The following is a 22962-nucleotide window of genomic DNA, read 5'->3' as shown; positions in this document are numbered from 1 at the left end:
ATCGGTTAAAAATCAAGCCATGCGAAAGCATTGAAAATTTTCTATTCTTCCAAAGAATCTATTTCTTTTTTCTAATCCATTAGTATCTCATTAGCGATTCGTCTATCGTTCTCTTTCTGCTAATAAGATTCTTTTGCGCGTTGGTTGAAAAAGACTCGAAGCTATTCAATTTCCAACGAAATCCAAATGGACGAACGAAGGGAAAAAAGACGAAAGAACGGAAAAAGAAATGAGAACCTACCCGTTTATCAACAGGTATTTCACCGCAAAGAGAAGCCTTCTCGGTCGCAAATTCTCGAGTTCGATGCTGACGACGAAACGGTTGTTGCATCAAATGGAACTACCACTCCACGCCATGCGACGTCAGAAATACGAGACCTTTCGGCTGGTAAAAATAGAACCGAAACACGTTAGTCTTCTTTCCGTCTTTTCCGGACTCTCGATGCGTTGAAGTTACATCTAAACGTAGCTCGCACCGTTCGCGCTCGAGTCAATTAAATGCGGAACATGATTCACTGGACGATCTACGAGAGATCGTGATGCAACGATCCTTTCGATATCGATCACCGTGCCTCGAGCGAATCTATATTTTCTCGTTGGAAGAATCGGCGAACGCTGGGCGTCGATTAGTTTCGAAATTTCGACCAGTTAACATTTTCGGAAGCAGACGTTACAAAATATCAGAAGTAAAATTAAGATTTCTATGAATTGAAAATTCGAATTTAAAAGGAAATTTCTATCAGCTCGTACTAGCAGTTTCTACGAATATCGATTAATTTTAAATCTCTGTCACTCGGATTATCGAAAGCGAATTGAAAGTCAAAGTAAAACTAACATTTCTTGTCGATGTAAAATAGAAATGAAAATCTCGAATCTTTTCGTTAAATCGATAGCTTCTAATATTCCTTCCAATCATTTTTATACAATTCCGTACGATCGATGGAAATACGTCTTTAAGGTATCGGATACGTTTATATTTTTTAATTCAAGAAATTCCTCTTTTGGGCATCACAGTTTTCAAATTTATACAAATACTTTCTATCGTCTTCGAACGAAGAATATGTCGATCAGTGCATCATCAGTAAATAACGACACATCGAGATTTCGTTATTTGTTTAATAAACCGGTTCTTTGCAAAATTAGCTCGCTTTTTCTTTTTTTAACAAAGAGCTCGTTCACCGATGGTACGCAGAAATTTGATCGTAAAATGAGTCACTGGACATCCCGAAAAAGCGTAGCACGAGGAAGAAGCGATTCCGCGGGATAAGATAAATCGAAAGTCTAAAACAAACGTGTTTTAAAAGAGATTTCTTATTTCCGAAAACAGGTCAACTTTGGAAGTAAATCAGGCGCGTGTACGTTTGTTTAAATGTTCCAGGTTTTCGATAATTCCCGAGAATTAAGAATTTTCGTAACGTCGATCTAGGGATCGCGAAATACTTTGTTTCTAAATAAACTTAAAAAGAAGATAGAAGATATTTCGTTAATTAATTTGTTGCGTACATCAGCTCGTCTATTCGTTTCATACGTTACGTAAAAACAATGAAATTCTAGTAATCAAAGTAATTAGTTGCCAGATGCAACGCGTGTCGATGAAGAAAATCGCATAAAAATTGCGAATGGATTTCAATGTTGAAGCGTAACTGTCATTTGCATTCGTAGAGTTCTATTCGCGATTGCTATTTCTGTCGCAACGTACACCGCTGATAAAACGTATGAAAAGTGAATTATTTTCGTAATAAAATAGAAATTACCGTTGATATGCCATTGATAAACAATCCAAGCTTATTATCGATATTTAATATCGCTGCGAAATGTTTTAATACAACGAGAGGAAATTATATTTAATTAGCGGAGAATACGAGCCGAGTAAATTAGTGACTTTCGTAACCGCGGTCGAAATTAGTAACCTCGTTCGATATTACTATTATTGCATCGTAACGTATAGACGAATTGCTGCATCACAAATTACACCGCACAAGCTTATTTCTACCTTCTTACAAGATTTCCACGGATCGCGTTACGTAATGCTTGGTCATCGTTTAAAACTCAATCTCAATCTTTGCAATTTCCTTTTCCTCTTGCAATAACATCGTACTAAGGAATTCGAACTTTTTTCATCGAAAAAGTATCCTCCGTCGAATTTGTCTGAAAATTTTCTCGATCTTCGTTTCGCACATATATTGTACACGCTCGTACATATTGTACACACTACGAATTCGGTAGTTTAGAGTTTAGACTCGTTGAGAAACTTTGTTAGGAAACATTCGACGATTGCGTTTTCGTTATTTTCATTTAGAACGTGAAGTACAATTTTTTACATCATCATCAGTCTGTTAGTCATGGTACGATATCGATAAATAGAAATTTCGTAAAAATAACAAAATAAATTCCGATCTTGGATATTATCGGATATTTTTCAAATTAAAAAGATCTAAGAATTTAATTCACATTAGGAAAATATGTACAGATATGATATTTAACATACTTTACGTACGTACGTTTACATACTTTAATCAATTCCATCAAAGGGCCATTAAAATCTACAAAATTGTATTATAGAACACAGTCGATAGATTAATATTTTTTAAGAAATATTTAGTGTAAAAAAGACCAGCTATTCTTCTCGTTCTTTCATAAAATGAGTCAAACACATATAAGCGGAAACCTATATTCTGAATATAAAATAAAAGAGCCATTAAAATCTACAAAATTATATTATAAAACAAAGTCGATAGATTAATATTTTTTAAGAAATATTTAGTGTAAAAAAGACCAGCCATTCTTCTCGTTGTTCTTTCATAAAATGAGTCAAACACATATACGCGAAACGTATATTCTGAATATAAAATAAAAGAGCTATTAAAATTTACAGAATTATATTATAGAACAAAGTCGATAGATTAATATTTTTTAAGAAATATTTAGTATAAAAAAGACCAGCCATTATACTCGTTGTTCTTTCATAAAATGAGTCAAACATATATAAGCGAAAACCTATATTCTGAATATAAAATAAAAGAGCCATTAAAATCTACAGAATTATATTATAGAACACAATCGATAGATTAATATTTTTTAAGAAATATTTAGTGTAAAAAAAATACAGCCATTCTTCTCGTTGTTCTTTCATAAAATGAGTCAAACATATATAAGCGAAACGTATATTCTGAATATAAAATAAAGGAACCATTAAAATCTACAGAATTATATTATAGAACAAAGTCGATAGATTAATATTTTTTAAGAAATATTTAGTGTAAAAAAAGACCAGCCATTCTTCTCGTTGTTCTTTCGTAAAATGAGTCAAACACATATAAGCGAAAAGTATATTCTGAATATAAACCATATTCTGAATATAAAATAAAAGAGCCATTAAAATTTACAGAATTATATTATAGAACAAAGTCGATAGATTAATATTTTTAAGAAATATTTAGTGTAAAAAAAACCATCCATTCTTCTCGTTGTTCTTTCATAAAATGAGTCAAACACATATAAGCGAAACCCTATATTCTGGATATCTTTTTTAAATATAGAAAGAACATCGTTCGCAATTACAATAATAAATCGAGTTTCCGCTTAATCTCAAACTTTCGTGCGATTGAAAAAGTTTCAGTGGAAACAACCGAAGCAATCGCGCACACATTGGCTCGCCAAGCTTCCTTCGTCCATCGATCTGTTTGCGATCATTAAATTTTCCATTCGCCCACATGATCGATTATACGATAAAAGAACGACTTGGAAGGAAAGCGTGGGTGTTACCGATTTTAAAACGTGGGTGCGAAACACATCGATCGTCGATGTTTTTAATAATACATTTGCTCGATCATCGTTTCATTTGTAATATCGCTCGGATTCGCAAGAAGAAAAATTAAAAGGCCATTTTCTCGATCGCATATATTTCTCGCTGGCAACTCGTGCATCGTTCTCACTCTCGATTGTTAGACCACTTACAATTAACGTTTTCACGGAGACTGGCACAGTAGCAAGACAAAAAGATTCCGTGACTCAAGGTAAAGATAATGCGCTCGAGACTTGGTACTCTTGGTAGTCATTAGTCATTACACGTTCTGTTGCATGTCTCGACTGTCTCGACTAACGTCCAACGATCGTCCAACAACGAATCGAACGAGTTTCCTTATGACTGTTAAATGAATCTGGGCAAACAAGGTTGCTGCGAGCTACTTTGTCCTGCTTTTGTTAAAAGCAATGTCTCAATCGAAGAATTTTGATCTGCGAAAAAGCGTAGAAATAAATTGAATTTTTATTTTTTTTTTTTATTTTTCTTTCTTCTCTTTTAACTTCTTTCTATCCTTGCATTTTTTACATCTTTTAGAATTTGCAAGCTATAGCAATCGTAACATGTTTTTAATCAAAATGTATTTCCGTTCGGGTAAAGAGTTCTTCGAACGAATATGACATCCGTCGTAGCTTATAAAATACATCGTTCATGAACATTTGATTTTATTAACGTAATTCTTATGTCGAACATCTTATGCGTCTTAACAATTTTACGATTATATTTAATCATTTATACCTTGTTTACCTGTCTTATGTAACCAACTGCAATGTTATCTTCCTTCTGTGTTTTACATGTTAATTCTAACGCACGTTCAAAGATCACAACAGAAGAACATAATCATGTTCTTATCATAAATAAACGTAAATCATTTCCTATTTATACGATTAACTCTATCCTACGTTATCAAAATCGCCTTTCGGCTCGATTTCTTTCCAAAATATTACTCGTCACGACACTTAAACGTCTGGAGACTATTCAAACGTTGCTCGTCACGATATTTGAATTTTCAGCCTATCCAAATATTCTTCGCCTTAACGATTGCCTACACCTTTAACTTTCACGAAACTTCTTCAACTTATCGGCTACTATCAAAAGGCTTATCGTTAAATATCTCCGAGTCTAACAGGTCCTTTTCATTTACAACTATCACACTGAAATATTCCCTTTTATTCGAAGGATAAAGAAATCAACAAAGGCAAGCATACGAGACTTTGCTGCTGTGACTGCGATCTTCAATTTCCAATTACGCTACTTGCGCTTCTCCTATTTAACCATAAAATGATATGCAAATTACACGAGTAATAACGACGTACTCGTTGCGTCTCTGTGCCGTCATCTTAGCGCACGTACGCGAAAAATGCCCAATAAAATAATATCAATTTAATTTTCACACGTAACAATTATCCATATGTTCCTTCGTCTCTGTGTTTCGTTTCTTTTTCCAATTACGTTTTCTATAACGTTACGCGCTCACCGTACAATATATTTATTAGCGAAACAGAAAGCGTTATCAAGATCGTCGTCACGTTAGTAAAACTTTATCGGCGATTTCTATTCGCGAAACACGATAACGCCGACAAAGGTAATCCGGATGATGGAGGAGCGCGAGAAAAATATTTTCCATCGGTTATTCTAGAAGTTACATTTTTGCTCGGCTACGTGGGAGGCGTATACCAAGAATAGAGATTAGAACGGTATTCCGATGTTCCAAGCGACGCCACTAACGCGATAATTTCTAGCATTCTCGTTTTTCAACCTGACCCACGATCTCTCGTGTTTTCTCGTTCATTTGTTGCTACGCCAGGTATAATATTAGACATTTTATTCGTACGTAGCTTGATCATCGCCTGACGCTCGAAATCTAAATTGTTATATACGTGTGTACGTGTGTGCGCGAACGTGTCCTTTGTATTTTCATTTCTGTCTTGAAACTGTAATTAACTGACATGCGTGAAATGTCTCGGATAAAAATAACGTTATGTTTTATGCATATAGTTGATGATTTCGCAACACCATCTAACAATAAGTAAATTTCTCTCGCTTTACGGACTTTTAAGTGTGTCACGACGAATAATTGATGGTATTGCGGAGAAGTGCTACGAGCGTAATTTCTTTCCAGAAACAAGCTAAATATATAGAAGAGTGGATGGGAATTTCTTGTACGTTTTTCTGCAGATTTTATGCATCGGTGTAACGATGTATTGCAACGAAGCATACAGATCTTTTCATCAAAGTCGAAGTTTAATCACATTTTTCTTGGATTAAACATTTAATCATATTACTTTCCTCTTGAGGAAATAATTTGCTAATACCGTTTACCAATATCATTTGCTACTTTAACGTATTATGATCCTGATCGATCGATCGAGCAATATTTGCACGATTTTTCTCGTACAGCTTTAAACTAGCTGCTGTTATACAAAAACAATTATTAATACGTACTGGTAAGTATATGCGTACGTACTCGTGTATACGTACGTTAATACGTAGTTGCGACTTGTAAGATTTCACTAATAATATTAACTGAATTGTGTAAGAGGGCTGAGAAATTATTCTCACGGTGTTTCGTTAAACCTCAGAAATAACAGCTCCTGAGAACAATAAGAACCACGATATTCCAGAAACAATTGGCATAATTGAGCTGCGATTAAAATTGTCCAATGGAGAAGCGCAGCGACTTAGAACTTATGTTCGCCTCGTATCGCTGAACTTTTCCATCGCGTCGCGTGAACTGAAATCATTCCACCGACAACGAGAATCAAACAAACGTTAAAATCGCGCGACGGCCAGGAAACAAACTAACTAGACGAGAAAGCAAACGAGAGTTTAAACGGAAACGGAGCTTCCTTCTGTGTAATTCCGGCAACTAGCTAGGAAAAGTTGGCGACTGCGTCGAGTCTCGTTTCGAAAAGAATAAAAAAGAAGAAAACGAAAGGAGCGCGACTGGTGATGGAAGAAGTTTGCGTCGATTTCGTCTTGGAACGACGACGTTTCGGTTTCAGCATGCAAGTACACCGAGGAAACTCGTGATCCCTGTGGCGCATGATCGTTATACCTACTTGCGGTGGAACGTTATCGTCCTGTGAGTCAACCACGCAGACGAATATCGATTATCCGCGATCGGGACTGCCGGTCACGTTTCAATGACGATACGAAAATGGAACGATCGTTCAATAAGGGCCCGTCCACCGTTCTATCGCGAGCTTTGATCGCCGTACGTTTGTCTCTTATGCGACACACGCGTCACGTGCCGTGGTGAATCGTTCGCGTGCGAATCGCGAACCAGATTGCACGAGCCAACTTAACGTGATCTATTTTTACATTCGTCGAAGATTCTTACCATTGTTAAACTCTTTGACAGTCACGATCATCATCGGTGATCTACTTTTGCCGTCAGATTTTTCAGAATGATTAACGAGACTCTGCTCTTTTGGAACTTGTCTAGCGACAAAGCCAAGCGATTCTGATGAATTTCTTTTAGGATAGCTGTTAATTACACGTATGACAAGACCCTTTTGGGATGTAAATACAGTCTTCGAAGTACATGTTGAGGTTATTAGATGTATGCGAATACAAAGAAACGCGTGGATAAATTGTAAGGTAGAAAATGTATATTTTAAAATTAAAGTGTAAATACAAAGTTCAGAATATAAAATTTTTTTTTTTTACAATCAATTCTCGTTAGAGAATTTTAAGTAAATTTATCTGACGTGGTACTATGAGATGATTAACAAGTGTTTATAGTATGTTTGATTCTATTTGAATCTAGTGCTCAGGTCTAAGGTGTAATGTCTTTGTACAGAATATAATATGAGCTGATCCAGATCCGCACGCTAGCAGTGTTACCCTATGACTGAAAGCCTTGAAGCCAACGTCGCCTATCTACTGTTTATGGTTTGCCTTTGACCCAGTCTTTTGTCTATACGCTGTCGATGGCTTGAGAAAACTAAAAGATCAGACGCGGAGTTTTCTTAGAAACGGTGACCACTTCAACAGTACCAATGTAATTTTTTTTATTTTGATTCTTTTTATCGTTCGTTCGGCAACTAGCCATATTCGAGTAAATTTTAACTCGATAAATTTTCAAACACGATTTTCTCGAAACCTAAACCTTAAATCAAAAGATTGTAATGCTTATTTCGTTCTTGTTTCCCTTGTACGTGTTATTCGGCCACGTCCTGTATACGTATGTGTGCGTATTTTAGAATCATTTTAATTGCGAAAATATAGAAAAGAATTTAGTCCTGTCGTACGTGTATTTGTCTCTACGTAATTCCACGGAATTGGTATTTTTAGGCGATAGTTTCGAGAACTACATATTGCATTTCGAAAGTTTCCTTTCAGTTAATAGAACCGGAACACCCGACGTAGATGTTGAAAACCAGGTCGAAAACTTCCATCCCAATAGCCAATTACAGAAAACTAACAACCGTGTTCTAACTTCATCCCTATGCTCTCTTTCTCTCTCTCCGTTTCAACGTTGAAGCAAAGTACATCTCTGACCACTTAATGAAAGCGTACCCTTTCATCGAATGCTATAGATCACTGTTATTAAAAGCTATCCCAATATCGAACCTTTGGCCAAACAACGTTTTCGATCTAACCACTTCATCACCGACTTCTTACGTGATTTTTCCAGTGTTTGTGAAAATGTCAGGGTATATGTTTTCATCTAAAATTTCTAGTACTTTTACTTAGGAGAACAGATTTAAAAGGAGATAAATCTTTGCAGCATCGGAGCAAATTTTGGACGCGAACACGAAATCTCGTTTCAGTACGCTCGATTTTACAAATTAGTTAGAAGATTCTCGATAAGAATTAGTAAAATTAGAATTTCCTCGATAAGATATTTCACGCGATAAGCTCCGATACGGGTGAACTGATAAAGAATAGGTGCGCGTGACTTTCAAGCGCACAAAAATTTCTATTTTTGCTTAAAACTTTTCCAGTTATCGTTCATCACGAGAGACCAATCCAAGTCCAAGGTGCAGTTAATATTTTTATTATTATTACTATTATTTTTCTTAACACGAAACACATCGGATACACGAAAGAAAATTGAAACGTGTTTTTTCTTTCTTGTATCATCTATAAAATCTTCTAGCTCCAGGTAAAACGATATTTGCAAACAAAGTAGTAGCATTCGTTTAACACGTTACATAGTCTTCGATGCAGTAATCGTTAATGTCTAATGTAATAAACGTTGATTAACGTTTCTTTAGTCCCTTCTCGCCCCTTTGCACGCTGCACCAAGCGTACGATCTTACGAATTTACCCTCCAAATCGTCCGTTTTCTTCCCCCAATACAATTTATCGCTCGCTCAGGACGCGAGATTTGTCCTCATTTTCTTTCTATCGATGTTCTAATAAAAATGTTTAATTATTCAATGGGGCACCTTTTATTTCAAAGTATCTTCTATTTATCGGTTACATTCAAAATCCCCTAACTGTCCATTTTCGTACAATTTTTACAATTGTAAGAAGTTGAAGCGCTCCGAGCACCAATGACCACCGTGGCAGTCAAAATGTTAAAACAACTTGGACTTGGCATGCGATAGAAATTCTATCAGTTAACGACGAACAAATACGACGCGTCGACGACAGCTCGAATCTACGTTTTATACGCGCGCAAAGGTTTTCGCGTTGGTTTTTCCGGCGAGTAGGCGGAATGCGTACAAGCATCGTTGCCCGTCATCGTTGTAATTATTATCGCGATGATCGCGAGAACAGCATCGGCCTCGTAACCGGTCTCGCGTGTACACACATACAGAGAGGTAACTAGCCTAAGCTACAGGCGTGGAAAAAAATAATTAGGGTCATGCCGCATAATTCCGTGGTACGCGAAACCTTCCTCCTTGCAATTCGATGCAATAAATTTATGCGCGCCGCGCGAGCTTTCCGCGCCAGCGAGCATCCGGCCAGAAATTTCGTGAACCTCGCGAAACCGGAGCTCGAAACCAGGTTTAGCAGTTCAAAGCACATCAAACGGTATTTTACGACGAAAAATCAACGGGGAAATGAGCGGATCGTGTTCGCTTCCTAATGACTCGACGTTTCAAGAGAGACATATGTAGTCCTCTGGTTGATGGGATTTTTTGCTGCATAAATTCTACGGTTGTTTCTTTTTATTTCCGCTGTGAACGTTTTATGGTTCAAGAAGCGTTTCGCAATTAGTTTCGTTTAATTCGTACTCGGTAGGATGCTTGCAAAAGCTGCATGGAATATCGATATATTAGCTTGTCCGAAAAGTTTCTTTCGTTTCATAAGCTGATAATAGACGAAGAACAACAATTTCTCTTTTATATTATTTTATCGAATTAGGTATGATCCATTTCGTTATGTTTCTATTATTACGTTCCTGCATAATTCGATAAACTAATATAAAACAAAAAACATTGTGTCTATTATTTCCTTACAAAACGAAGGAAACTTTTCGGACAATCCGATACATACGCTTCGATCCTTTGCAATCTAACAAATTGTTAATCTCAGCTAATAGGTAATGCTGTTTGAGATATAAATACAGATATATTTGTGAGAAGAATTTATTATAATCTGTGTTTCTATTTGTCGTAATTAATTGAAATCGATAATGTTGAAATAAATCGTATTTATCGTAAGCAATGATCTATCTACGTTCACGTACGATATAAAAGAAGAATTATAATATTTGAAGGGGATAAAACTGAGCAAAGTAGAGTGTCGCGTGTAGCTCGAGGTAAGCAAAATGCGGATTGGTAACTTATCCTTTTAATCTCTTGTATCCTCTTAATTTCTTCTATTTAAATCGAACATGGTTTCTCAAGATACGCGCAAAGTTAAGACGATCATACGAGTACCACTCGTGTTTTTCAAACGTTTCGGAATATTTTCTACATTTTCTATGTATCGTACAATCTCTGAAGTTAATACTCTATCGCAATTGTTTCAAATTAACGTATAATATTTGTCCATTGCATGTATAATTAATAACTTGAATTAATATAAATATTTGTGGAAGGGCAGAAAAATATTAGCAAGATTCAGATGTGGAAACGAGACGAAAGCAAGGGAATACCGGAAAGAAGAGGGAGAAAAAGGATGCAGGCTATGTAAAAGGAAAGAAGAGGACCTGAGACACGTAATTGAAGAATGCGAAATAACGGGAGGACCAAAGGACGCAGAAAAATACTAAACAAGACTGGAGAAGGACTAATGGAATCGAAAACAATAATAGAGAAGAGAAGGGCGATACAAGACGGGGAGGAACGACGATCAGGAGGCACAGCAAGGAGACAAAAGCCCAAAGGTTGCCATAGTTTTACAGAGAAAATATATAACGAAGTGCGATATAGCAGAGTGGACAAGAGGGGAGGTAGATACATAAGAAAAGAGAGATAGACAAGGAAAAGAGTTTAGATAGATATAAGGAAGGAGGCAATAAGATGATAACGCCATAAGACTGAAAAAATATAAAAAGCGTGATACGTAAACGAGATGTAGAACCGAAAACTCGTCCAAAGCCGAAAGGCAGGGACTAAGTAAAAATAAATGAAATAATATAAATATTTATTAATAACTCGATGTTATTTTACTTCGTTTTACATTTGCTGAAACTGTGACTTGAATTGTACTTCAGCTACCAGCTGATTCTAAATTTTCAATTTCCTTGTACGATTAAGAAATTATCTACTTAAGAATTACCATTATCGAGAAAGTAACGCGACAAATACCTATAATTTGCCTGTAATATCCTGCAATTTTACATGAATTCCTGTTTCATTTGTTTTACTTGTGAAGAGAATCGTAACAAGAGATAGTTTAATGCTACAGTCTGGTTGAAAGCAATTGTGTGTTCCAAGGCTACTCATGCGTAACTCCCTACCGCTCAAACTTGCTATTCTCTTACCTGTGTCTCTTATCTCAGTACATCGTATTCAATTTTTCTTATCGCTTGCTTCGAGGATAGATAATTCAGACTTCTTCATTTCCTATATGTTTAAACGCCTTTTTAACGTTAAATCAGCTTGCTCGAAACCTCGAACTAATACTTGACCATGCAAGATATTGGAAAACGTGGATTTAAAACTCTAAAGCATTTACAGAGGAAATGAGAGAGAAATGTTTAATTAACATAGAACTTAAAACTGAATGTTTCAAACATTTTCAGAGCGTATCTCTGTTAGCAACTCGTTAAATATAAATAAAGAATTAAGAAAAGACGTCGTTACCGCGATAAACGATTATCATTGATGTTGGAAGAATTACAGTCACAGCAAGCTATAAGTTTCCATTTCTTTTTACGAAAGATATTTTTCCTTCCAATTTGGACGCGTATGTACGTAAAACATTTACAAGCCGCGTCTAAATCACGAACATCGTCATCTTCGTTCGTGCATATTACGCGCACCTTCCACTTGTTATTATAATTTAACTGCGTTCTTTACGATGGACGAACAAGTGAAACTCGTTTATCAACGAGATGCAAAATTGCGCTCACCGATGAGAAACATCGATTCCGAGATCAAATTCGAATATCAGATTCTCTCTTCGAGAGATACCTTTCGCGAGTAAAATTCGAGCTGGTTAATTCCGAGCGATAATTAATTTTGGAAAAGTAGCTGAACGTCGATAATCACGCTGGGATATTAAAAAGCGCAAACTTCTACGAAATTGCTCACCTTACGAAACGAAACTCTATTCTTTCACCCAACTTTCTAATATTACTTTACAATATAAAAAGAAGCGGCCACGTCGTTTTACTTTCTAACGATACCGAATATTAGAGGGTGGAACGAGATCGTCTGCTCTTCAATGAGTTTCTTCTTTTTAATTTCACAGAAGCGGGTTATCACGCTCGTGCACGTGCACCAGAACCTTTTAGACTTTCGTTTTCACCGATTCCACCACTTTCTATCGTGTATACCCATAATTAGAAGTATTTCGATTTCAGCTGGCGAATATCGACCGAACCACCGAACCATCTTTTTCTTTCCACGGTGTAGAAAGCGTAAAAAGCTTGCAAGAAATTCGACCAGCTATAGTATAGAAACTCGCGATCGTCCTCACTGCGCATACCAGGGACAAATTCGATGCAACAATTGGATCGTGGCTTCCATTATCGTCGTTCTAGTTTCCAATGAAAATGTCTCTTTGTCTTTACTTTCTCGCAATTTTCGTCTCGCCCTAGATCATACCGAGACGTATAATGATCTGTGACCAGCTAACAAGGGATGCATCGAGTATGACACTCGCTGATTTCGATGAAATTTAGCTCGGCAATTGGCTTTTCCGTGCTTCGTAAACCTAATCGTAATTTTAACACATTACACCACAGTATGGGTGACGCTCTTCTTGTTCGAGTTAATTAAATATAGGACATTATATGTAGGATATATAACATAAAAATATTAAAAACATGTTATACCATACTTTTTATTAATTTATATTACATTATGCTATATCGCATGATATTTGTTAAAACATTCCAAACACATTTGGGGTGATTTTAGGCGCTTCGAACGATAGTCGTAGACTTCGTCATCGCTACTTTCCTCGCTTTCAAATATATTTTCACGCTGTTTACCGAACATTTTGAGGATGAAAAATCACTGACATACGTCTCACAAGTATGCTCCTCGACTAAATGAAAGATCTGAGATATCTGCAATGAGATCCCTCGGAATACTCTAGCTGGAAAGCTCATCGCTTTCTCCGTTTCAGAACTAAATAATCTTTTTTTTACAATGAATCGAAGGCGATAGACAACGAATCCCCGCTTGTCGCTCTATTTACGTTCTGCGTACCGCCGGTCGGATTTGGAACTCGCAGGAAACTTGACAAACATGTTAACTGCAGATGGCCAGCCAATTATGAGAAAAACACATTTGAAATTTGGAAAAATCACGCGGTAATTTTGTAATGACAGAACCAAATGGATCACAATTATGGTAATTCAATAAAATAACGTAAAACAAAAAATGTTGAGCATCTACTATTTCCTTACAAAAGGGAAGAAACTTTTGGAACAAACTTACTCGACATTCGCTGCTGTTACGTAGCTGTGAGTACCAAGAATTTTCAATCTTTCATTCTGGAATTTCAAAGAAAGTTTACGTATTTCTCTATAAATTTTCCTTTTCTCTTTTTTATTTGTTTTTGATGAAACAGTTTCACGAAAAGTAGCTTTTCATCGAACAACGTTCCAATCTTTTCTATTGTTTCCTGGATACTTTACAATTTATTTTGGCGAATATTTGATAAATTGTTACGTCATTTAGGATATAGCACGCTAACAACGATTGATTATATCTCAGTACTTGTACGGTATCCTGACACCGATAGCATTAAGCGAGTTTTCCAAAGTCCAAATGCGTTCTTCTTACGGTATCGTTGGTCGACTGAGGCTAAAATTACGCGTTTAATCAACACGTAGTTTAATCAACTATCGTCGTATCAATTTTCCGGCGTATCCCATGCGAGAGGGTTACCTCCTACGCGCTGACAATCAGCCAAGACAATGCGTTTGTAAACACCGAAACCCTTGCTGGGATACTATCGGTAAATGTAGGTACTGCAGCGTGAGTGAAACACGTGTGAACCTTAACACTAGAACTACCACACCAGTGAAATTAACTGGTTTTACAATTTTATTTTTAAATTCCTACTTCGTGTTATATATTTTTCCGCAATGATGTAATGACTTTCGCAACGATAACTAAAAGAATAATATAATGAATTTAATTTTGTTTATGTATTCAGGCTCAAAGTAATTTGTACCAAGGCTACTTATACCAATAGCAGTCAAAATGAATGGTCTTGTTAAAGCGTAAAAGTGTAATCCGTTTATCGAACCCCAATTAATCAACTTCCTCGTTTCGTATTAGGCGTATTTTTCGTTACTAGGATTAACGTGTAGGATGTTTTATTATGAGGATGTACAATGGAATAATATATGGTATACTGACGTGAGATGGCCGATTCTTAAAAGCTAAGCTGCAATTACAAGATTAACACTAGAACTACCACACCAGTGAAACTGACTGGTTTTACAATTTTATTTTTAAATTCCTACTTTTTTTATTTTGTTTTTTATGCATTCGAACTGAAAATAATTTTGTATCAAGGCTACTTATACCAACACCAGTCAAAATGGATGGTATTTTTCAAAGTGTAAAAGGGTCCTGCAATCTGTTTATCGAACTCCAATTAACCAGTTTCCTCGTTTTCTACAACTTGCCACACGTTTTTACAATTTTTACCGCGTATCATTCGATATGATGATATCAGTTATCGGGAGAATTCCGGATCGATCGCTAGATGCTAACACTGGCAATACCACAGGTTCTACGATTTTATAAATTTGCCAACCCTCGTTTAGGGATTATAATCCCAGATGGATTAACGATACCAAAAATGTACTGCATAACGTGGAATTGTTTCTGTAAGAAAGTAATAAATCAATAAATATACAAATATTCTATTATTACGTATTTTTCAAAGACCAGTAACTTTCACTGGTTTTGATAGAAATAGCTTTGTGTTAACTATCGGTAGTTCTAGTGTTAATTACGTGTTAATATTTCACGGAAGAGATATTAGGTCGTCCGAAAAGTTTCTTTCGTTTTGTAAGGAAATAATGGATGCACAACATTTTCCGTTTCATATTATTTTATCGAATTACGTATGATCCATTTTGTTCTATCAAAATAAAGATCGCAACGTTCGACAGATTAGGTTTCGTGTTTGTATAAAGATGCATCGTTGTAAAAGACGTGTCTGTAAGAGAAAGACACTTTCCGGACATCTTAATATTAACGGAGGAAGATGTGTTTTGTTCTACGAGAAGAATATTTCGAGGGTGAAATGTTCGTTTGTCAGAGTATGGGACACTGTGTTGAACGTGGGACAAGTTTGTTTTATTTATAACAATACGTGGTTTTTAAAGGTTCGTATAAAATGTAGTTTCGAAATCGAGCGAAACGAAGCTCGCAAGGAATAAGAATAAATTAAATAGCATTTAATCGTACGGCTAAAATACTAAATATTTTACTAATTTCGTTATTCTATCGAAAATTGATAAATAAATATCACGAGCAATTTTTTCAGATAATTGCGAAATAAATAAATAAAACACACGGCGAAGAAACTACAATATGCGTTTTCCTATCTCCTCGTTCTATTCGTTAAAAGCAAAATTTGGTTTACTTGGCGCTACCTGTTTAAGCGATAAAAACCTAAATTACACGCATAATTTTCATAATTTTTTATTCGAGAATGATATGTTTGCCGTACAGTGTACTTATAGAGCTTAATACTTGCTTAAAACACCGAGGAAAGTCATTAAAAACCACGATGCATTCTGCTCGTTCCTCTTGAAAGCAAATTTTTATTCTCATCACGTTCCGAGATGGGCCAAGAAAAAGTCAGCTTCCTCGCTTCCAGAGAGACGACGTTCTCGCAAGCGACTTTATCCAAGAATAAAACGACCGTCTCTACGGCGAACCATGCAGAACGCGTCGAGATTGAGTTTCGTTCTTTGAAAACACATCACGATAACGTATCAACCATGGTGTACCGTATACTTTTCTCGCGAAGCGCACTTGTGCCTCGCGCAAGTCGGAGAGTTAAATTCAGAAGAAGAAAAAAAAAAGAAAAAGGTAGTAAAAAGAATCTCGACGAAAGGAAGACGACCGTAAGATCTTCACTTTGCCACTCACGCAATTATTTTACTACAACACCGTATTGCATTTTTCAAAGAAATTATACGAGTGGTAATTTTATTCCACGTAAATCTTCGTTCCTAAGTTCTTATTACGAGCATATTGCATTCGTAAATTAAGAGATATAAAAAGACAGAGTAATTTTATAAAATGGATTTATATCTAACAAGACCTAAAAACCAATTACGATTAATTGATAAGAGCAATGGTGAAAAATAGTTAGCACGAAGATTATTAAACTTCAAAGTATATCAGTCCCCAAAACGAATATGTTTTAAAAAACACACGTACAACGAGTAGTGTGTATTAAGTGGTCCCAAAAGTTCCTTACATTTTTTATAGGAAAATGATAGATGCACAATGTATTGTGTTGTACTAACTAACTTAGTTGCCAACACAATACATTGTGCATTTCCCTATAACAAATACAAGAAACTTTTGGGACCACCTAATACACATCACTTGTATCTATTGTTGCGTTTATTTGCTTGTTCAAAAGATTCCTCTCATTTTAGAAGGAAATAATAGACGCGCAACATTTCTTCTTTTGTATTATTTCGTTGAACTGTGCACGATTCATTTCGTTCTTTTTACTATTGGGTTGGCAACTAAATGATTGCGGATTTTGTCATTACCTAATTACTTAATGACAAAGTCCATCCACAAACACAATACATTGTGCATCTATCATTTCCCTATAAAAAATGTAAGAAACTTTTAGGAACACTTAATACACACTACTCGTTGTACGTGTGTATTTTAAAACATTTTTGTTTTGGAGAATGATATTGTCATTACCATCTAATGACAAAGTCCGCAATCAGTTGCCAACACAATACATTGTGCATCTATCATTTCCCTATAAAAAATATAAGAAACTTTTGGGAACACTTAATACACACTACTAGTTGTACGTGTGTTTTTTAAAACATTTTTGTTTTGGGGATTGATATTGTCATTACCATCTAATGACAAAGTCCGTAATCACTTAGTTGCCAACACAATACATTGTGCATCTATCATTTCCCTATAAAAAATATAAGAAACTTTTGGGAACACTTAATACACACTACTACACACTAATACACTAATACACACTAAACATTTCTTGTATTTGTTATAGGGAAATGCACAATGTATTGCGTTGGCAACTAAGTTAGTTAGTACAACACGATACATTGTGCATCTATCATTTTTGTCATTACCACCTAATGACAAAATGCACGATCACTTAATTGCCAGGCCAATAGTAAATAGAACAAAATGGATCGTACACGGTTCAATGAAATAACACAAAAGAAGAAATTATTTATAATTTAATAATTATTTAATTTGTTAATTATTTCCTTATAAAACGAGTGGAACTTTCTGAACAACCAAATAGAATCTGTACGCTGGCATTTTACAGAAACAAACGATCCAAGCGAAACGAGCGATGTCCCTTCTCTAGAAGCGTGTGATACGCAAGTACCACGGACGTAGTACTGTGCCACGTCGTTGATTCTCGTACGGATCGATAAACTCATAAATCCCTCGGCCGAAACGCAGCGCAGCCAGCTTCAACTATGTACAGCGAAACATTGAAATGTTATGTTTCGACGAGGCAGCGCCAAGAATAGAGGAGGAAGCCACTCGAATGCGAATTCCAATCTCTGGAATCGATTTCGAAGGGATCCCCATTGAGAGATCAGGTCGGCCGAGGACAGGAATTGAAGTTGAAACTTTGAACTTTCGCAGAGAACTTCGTTTCAGCTTCTTCGTCCACGTTCTCGAGAGCCTCCAGATGAAAAGAGAATTTTTCGCAACTGCTTGGAAACCGGGTATTATCCGAGGGGAGAGACTCGCGTGTTTCGAGCTGCTTAAATATCGTTTCTTTAAAAAAGATCGTCAATATTTTGGATACACGGAACGGAGGAATTTTAGCGTGCTTCGCTGCAAGATATTTATAGTTTCGTTGATAATCTATTCGCAAGAGATTTCGAAGAGGAATAAATTTGTATCGCGATCGTGAAGTGGGAAGAAATTTATCGTCGCGTTACTCGCAATGTTTCGAGCGAACTTTCAGTCGAGTTTAACGCTGTTGCATTTTATTGAAATAACGCGTGCATCGTTTCTTCGCATCGTAGCTTGGATTTCTATGTTATTGTACGTCGAATTTCTTCGGCTGTAGCAGTATTGGCCAGACATACTTTTGGAATTCAATTCTATATAGAATACGACCAGGTATAAAAATATAAGCATGCTTCACCAAAATCTTCGAACTGGATTTTCTCGAAGACGAAGCTCTTGACGGCTCGAGTTTCGCCTTATTCGAGCAAACTTTCAGTCTAATTTAATGCTGTTGCATTTTATTGAAATAACGCGGGCATCGTTTCTTCCGGTAGCTTGGATTTCTATGTTACCGTACTTGGATCTTTTTCTTTTTGCTGCAATTAAAATCAAAGACTTTCTATAGACCTTCGTACAATCCTTGGGATCTTTGTGAGAAACTTTGAAATAGAAATTTTAGCTGGAACATTCTCCAAATCGAAGTACTTCTCAAATTTCTTCGAATCATATTCTATATAGAATTACCAAGTATAAAAATATAAGCATGTTTCACCAAGGTCTTCGCCAACTCGATTTTCTCGAAAACGAAGCTCTCCACTTTGCTATTCTTCGGTTTCGCCTCATTTTTAGACGTACAATCTCCTTTGCCTTACCTTTGCCGACTATTTTCACATATAGAATAGCATCTTGCTAATTATCTATTCTTTGAATTAATTAAATTCGAAGGGAATTAAGGAAATTTGCAATAGAATATTTTACAAGCTTCCAAATTCTCGATTTTCTCGAAAACGAAGCTCTCCACTTTGCTATTCTTCGGCTTCGCCTCATTTTTAGACGTACAATCTCCTTTGCCTTACCTTTGCCGACTATTTTCACATATAGAATAGCATCTTGCTAATTATCTATTCTTTGAATTAATTAAATTCGAAGGGAATTAAGGAAATTTGCAATAGAATATTTTACAAGCTTCCAAATTCTCAATTTTCTCGAAAACGAAGCTCTCCACTTTGCTATTCTTCGGTTTCGCCTCATTTTTAGACGTACAATCTCCTTTACCTTACCTTTGCCGACTATTTTCACATATAGAATAGCATCTTGCTAATTATTTATTCTCTGAATTAATTAAATTCGAAGGGAATTAAGGAAATTCGCTAAGTATATTTGACAAGCTTCCAAATTCTCGATTTTCTCAAAGACGAAGTCTCTGATGCAATCTTGTTACTCTTCAGTTTTGTCTTATTTCGAGACGCAGAATCTCCTCGTTTATAACGCAATTTCCAAGACACGTTGTGTACCGGTACACGCTATATAACAACGTAAATAAGCACGTTTCCTTCGTCCTACATTGGGCAATTTTTCCTCTTCACCCTTGAATCTTCTCGAAGAATCCCTCGCCTTTTCAAAGAACATCCAAGGCATTGACGATCGTTTTTCTACCTGCCGCGACATCTTTCAATCACATTTTTCCGAATAACAATACGCGATTTATCGTAGCACCGTTCGTTTCCTGTACCGGAACAGGAGCCGTGCAACGCTGCAGCCTCGAGCAGTCCATCGGTTTTACCATTTACCATTTGTCGTTTCGCTTTTGCCTCGTAAAAATTATGATTACTGTTGTATACGAAGCAAAAAACCTTGGAATCCCGCGGTGCTCGACACGTTGAGGAATTGGTCAACTTTTTTCCCAATCTCGTTATATACGGGGCGAATTTACGATCGAATATTCCGCGACTTGCATACATTGGAAAATTACGCGAGGAAAGACGCAAAAATACAAACATGCAAACTCGATTTTATTTCTAACAGTTTTAATATTTTCAACGTTTTCAAACGATTCGTTGAATCTAAAATTATTCGTATTGGAACATCTATCGTTCATCGAGTCTCTGTAAACTATCAATACGCCTTTAAATTTCGATCAGTAAGCGATACTAAGAAATAACAATAAATCTTAAACGACATAAATAAATAGAAAACGCTGTAACATGAGAGATTCTACGATTAACAACCTTTATCGTAATGATTTCATTAATTAGCATAAATCGTAAACAAAACGTGTAAATCTCGTGCGAAGAACAACGCGTTGTCGGATCGAAAACTTTCTTTTTTACCTTCTCCACGTTATTTCGTACAGACGGAATAATTTCGCTTCTGCTCATCGAGAAATGAAAACAAATTCACGCGTATTTTGAATCTTGAGAAACGCGACTTTCTCGAAAATGAAGTCCGTAACGCGGTTATCATTTTTTCCACTTCTTTTTTTTTTTTTTTTTTTTTTCATTTTCAGTCATAGTAACTTGCCCTAACGTTGCTTAAGCCGCGACTTTCCACAGGCAGGTAGCGTGTACGCGTTTTCTCGCGTTTATTTTTCAAAATGGCATAGAAGAAGCGAACGGCGATGGCACAGCTGCGAGGCGAAGCATCGTAAATACGTTTCACGGTTTGTTCGACTTAATGCTCGATTCAGCTGTAATTGCACCTACGATTGCTTCTAGTTCGATCGACGCTTTCTTCGTGTCAGAAATGGCAATTTGCCGCCGTTTACAACCAGGATATTTCATTTCCATACGACAAATAATCGTTTCAATTCACTCGCTCGGCAACTCGTCTTTCTTTTTCCTACTTTTCCTCCGTCGTTTTCTTCGGGTTACGATCCAGTCGAAGCGGCACACGACGTACGATAGCATTTGTCATGGGACGAACATTTTACGTTTGTTGGATCTCCATCTATCTAAACTCTATACACCGCAATGAAATTCCTCTTATCGTCGGATTAAACGAGTCGTCGATTAGATCCGACGTTCGACTCGATTGTTCGCTATACGTTCTTTTATTCGGTTGCCTGGAGAGTGTCTTTCTTTTGCTAAGGTGTTTTTTCCAACAGTGCACCTTCGTACAAACGTGAAACCAAGTCTGTGAATGAATCAAGGTGTTTATCTCAACGGAAGAAAATGGATCGTACGTAATTCGACGAAGTAATATAAAACGAAAAACCTTGTGCGTCTATTATTTCTTCATAAAAGGAAAGGAACTTTACGGACAACCTAAGATTCTTCTTCAACGAATTATTAACTCTTAATTATTGCCAGGGGTGAAAATTTAGCTCGTTAAAAGCGAAACAAATTCGAGACCATATTTCCAAGTTTAATTCTTCTCTCACGTCTTTTGTTTCTATATCGTTTTATTAATTAAATGAAATATAGGAACGGGCGAGAGTAAAAAATATATTACAAGCCAAAAGTCCTTTCTCTGGGTCTTTGTCAAGTCGACGAATAAATAGGATGATACGACGTTGTTTAAATTTTCCTGTAAAATCGATAAGAGCAGAGTATTTCCAACGACTCGAAAATAATCTTCCGTCGATTAAATCCACTTTACGCGATCGGGAATTTTCATTATTAAAGTGAAAGATCATAAGCAGAGAATCATAAACGACAAACTAAGCTGAAATTATGCGAATTTCGGTTATTAGAACTCCGATTATCCGAACTTTTATGCAACTTTTTCACTGCATCTTCTTCGCTACCTTTAATTTCTTATCGAAACGATTTTTTACGAAATTGATGTTCGATCAAGCGAATGCGATCGGCAGAATTTTAATTCTCTTTATAATTTAATTAGGTAAAATATTGTTGCAACAAATGGAGTCGCATCGTGCACACAGGGGCTCGCGAAAGAGTATACGAAATGAAAATAAATTATTCGACCATTCTGGATTTTTATCATTGTCCGCGAGAGAACTTACTCGTTTTATTATTTTCTTCTCGAACACGCTCATCGTTCCTGGAGGAAAGCGCATTTTCGATTGGACAGGAGATGAAATTTCTTTGATGTTCGCGAAGGATATTTTCAACGAGTCTAGTCGTCGCGAACGAATCACCGATAGAAAATGAACAATTCGATATTCAGATCGCGTCACCGATAGTTTAATGAAACTTTTCTACGTATCGTTTGCTGTTGAACTATAGCGTCCAAGTAGCGATAGAATGAGTTGTCCTGCTGGAAAATAACCACTCGCGTTACGAGCATCGTCATAATAATTTATTACTCGCGTCTTCGCAATTTCTTCCGATTTATTTCCGATTTATTTCTTCTGGGTTGGCAACTAAGTGATCGTGGATTTTGCCATTACCACCTAATGAAAAAATTAAATTTAGAAAAAAAATGTAATAAGGATAAATTTGGTGCCAGCAATAGCGGTTATACTAAATTTATAAATTGATTTGATTAATTAGTATTTATATTGATATTTATTTGGTAAATCTAATTAAATTTATGAATTTTAGGTGAAATTTAATTAACAAATATAATAAGATAGATTAATAAGCTAGAATTATGTACCCTATTATAAATAAATAATAAAATTTAATTTATAAATAAATGTTGAATCATTAGAATTAAATTATA

General features: G+C 36.1%; 1 protein-coding gene across 6 annotated transcripts in view; it reads right to left on the bottom strand.

The window, feature by feature from the left end:
- Positions 1-22962, bottom strand: part of Mical (Molecule interacting with CasL) — a 108403-nt gene that overhangs the window by 76701 nt on the left and 8740 nt on the right. For 5 of the 6 annotated variants that reach the window (XR_011802182.1, XM_072020487.1, XM_072020503.1 and 2 more), the window contains exon 1: positions 242-346. The exons of the other annotated variant lie outside the window; for it this stretch is intronic. Coding sequence is in view for 4 of the 5 variants with exons in the window: in XM_072020487.1 (XP_071876588.1) it covers positions 242-331 (90 nt within the window). In the remaining variant the exon portion in view is untranslated. Of the gene's footprint in view, positions 1-241; positions 347-22962 lie in introns of those variants that run through there. 6 annotated transcript variants of the gene reach the window in all.

The sequence above is a fragment of the Bombus fervidus genome, chromosome 2, assembly GCF_041682495.2.
Source record: "Bombus fervidus isolate BK054 chromosome 2, iyBomFerv1, whole genome shotgun sequence".
NCBI classification, from domain to species: Eukaryota; Metazoa; Arthropoda; class Insecta; order Hymenoptera; family Apidae; genus Bombus; species Bombus fervidus.
The sequence above is the reverse complement of the archived record's forward strand: the minus strand, read 5'-3'. Positions and strand labels throughout refer to the sequence as shown.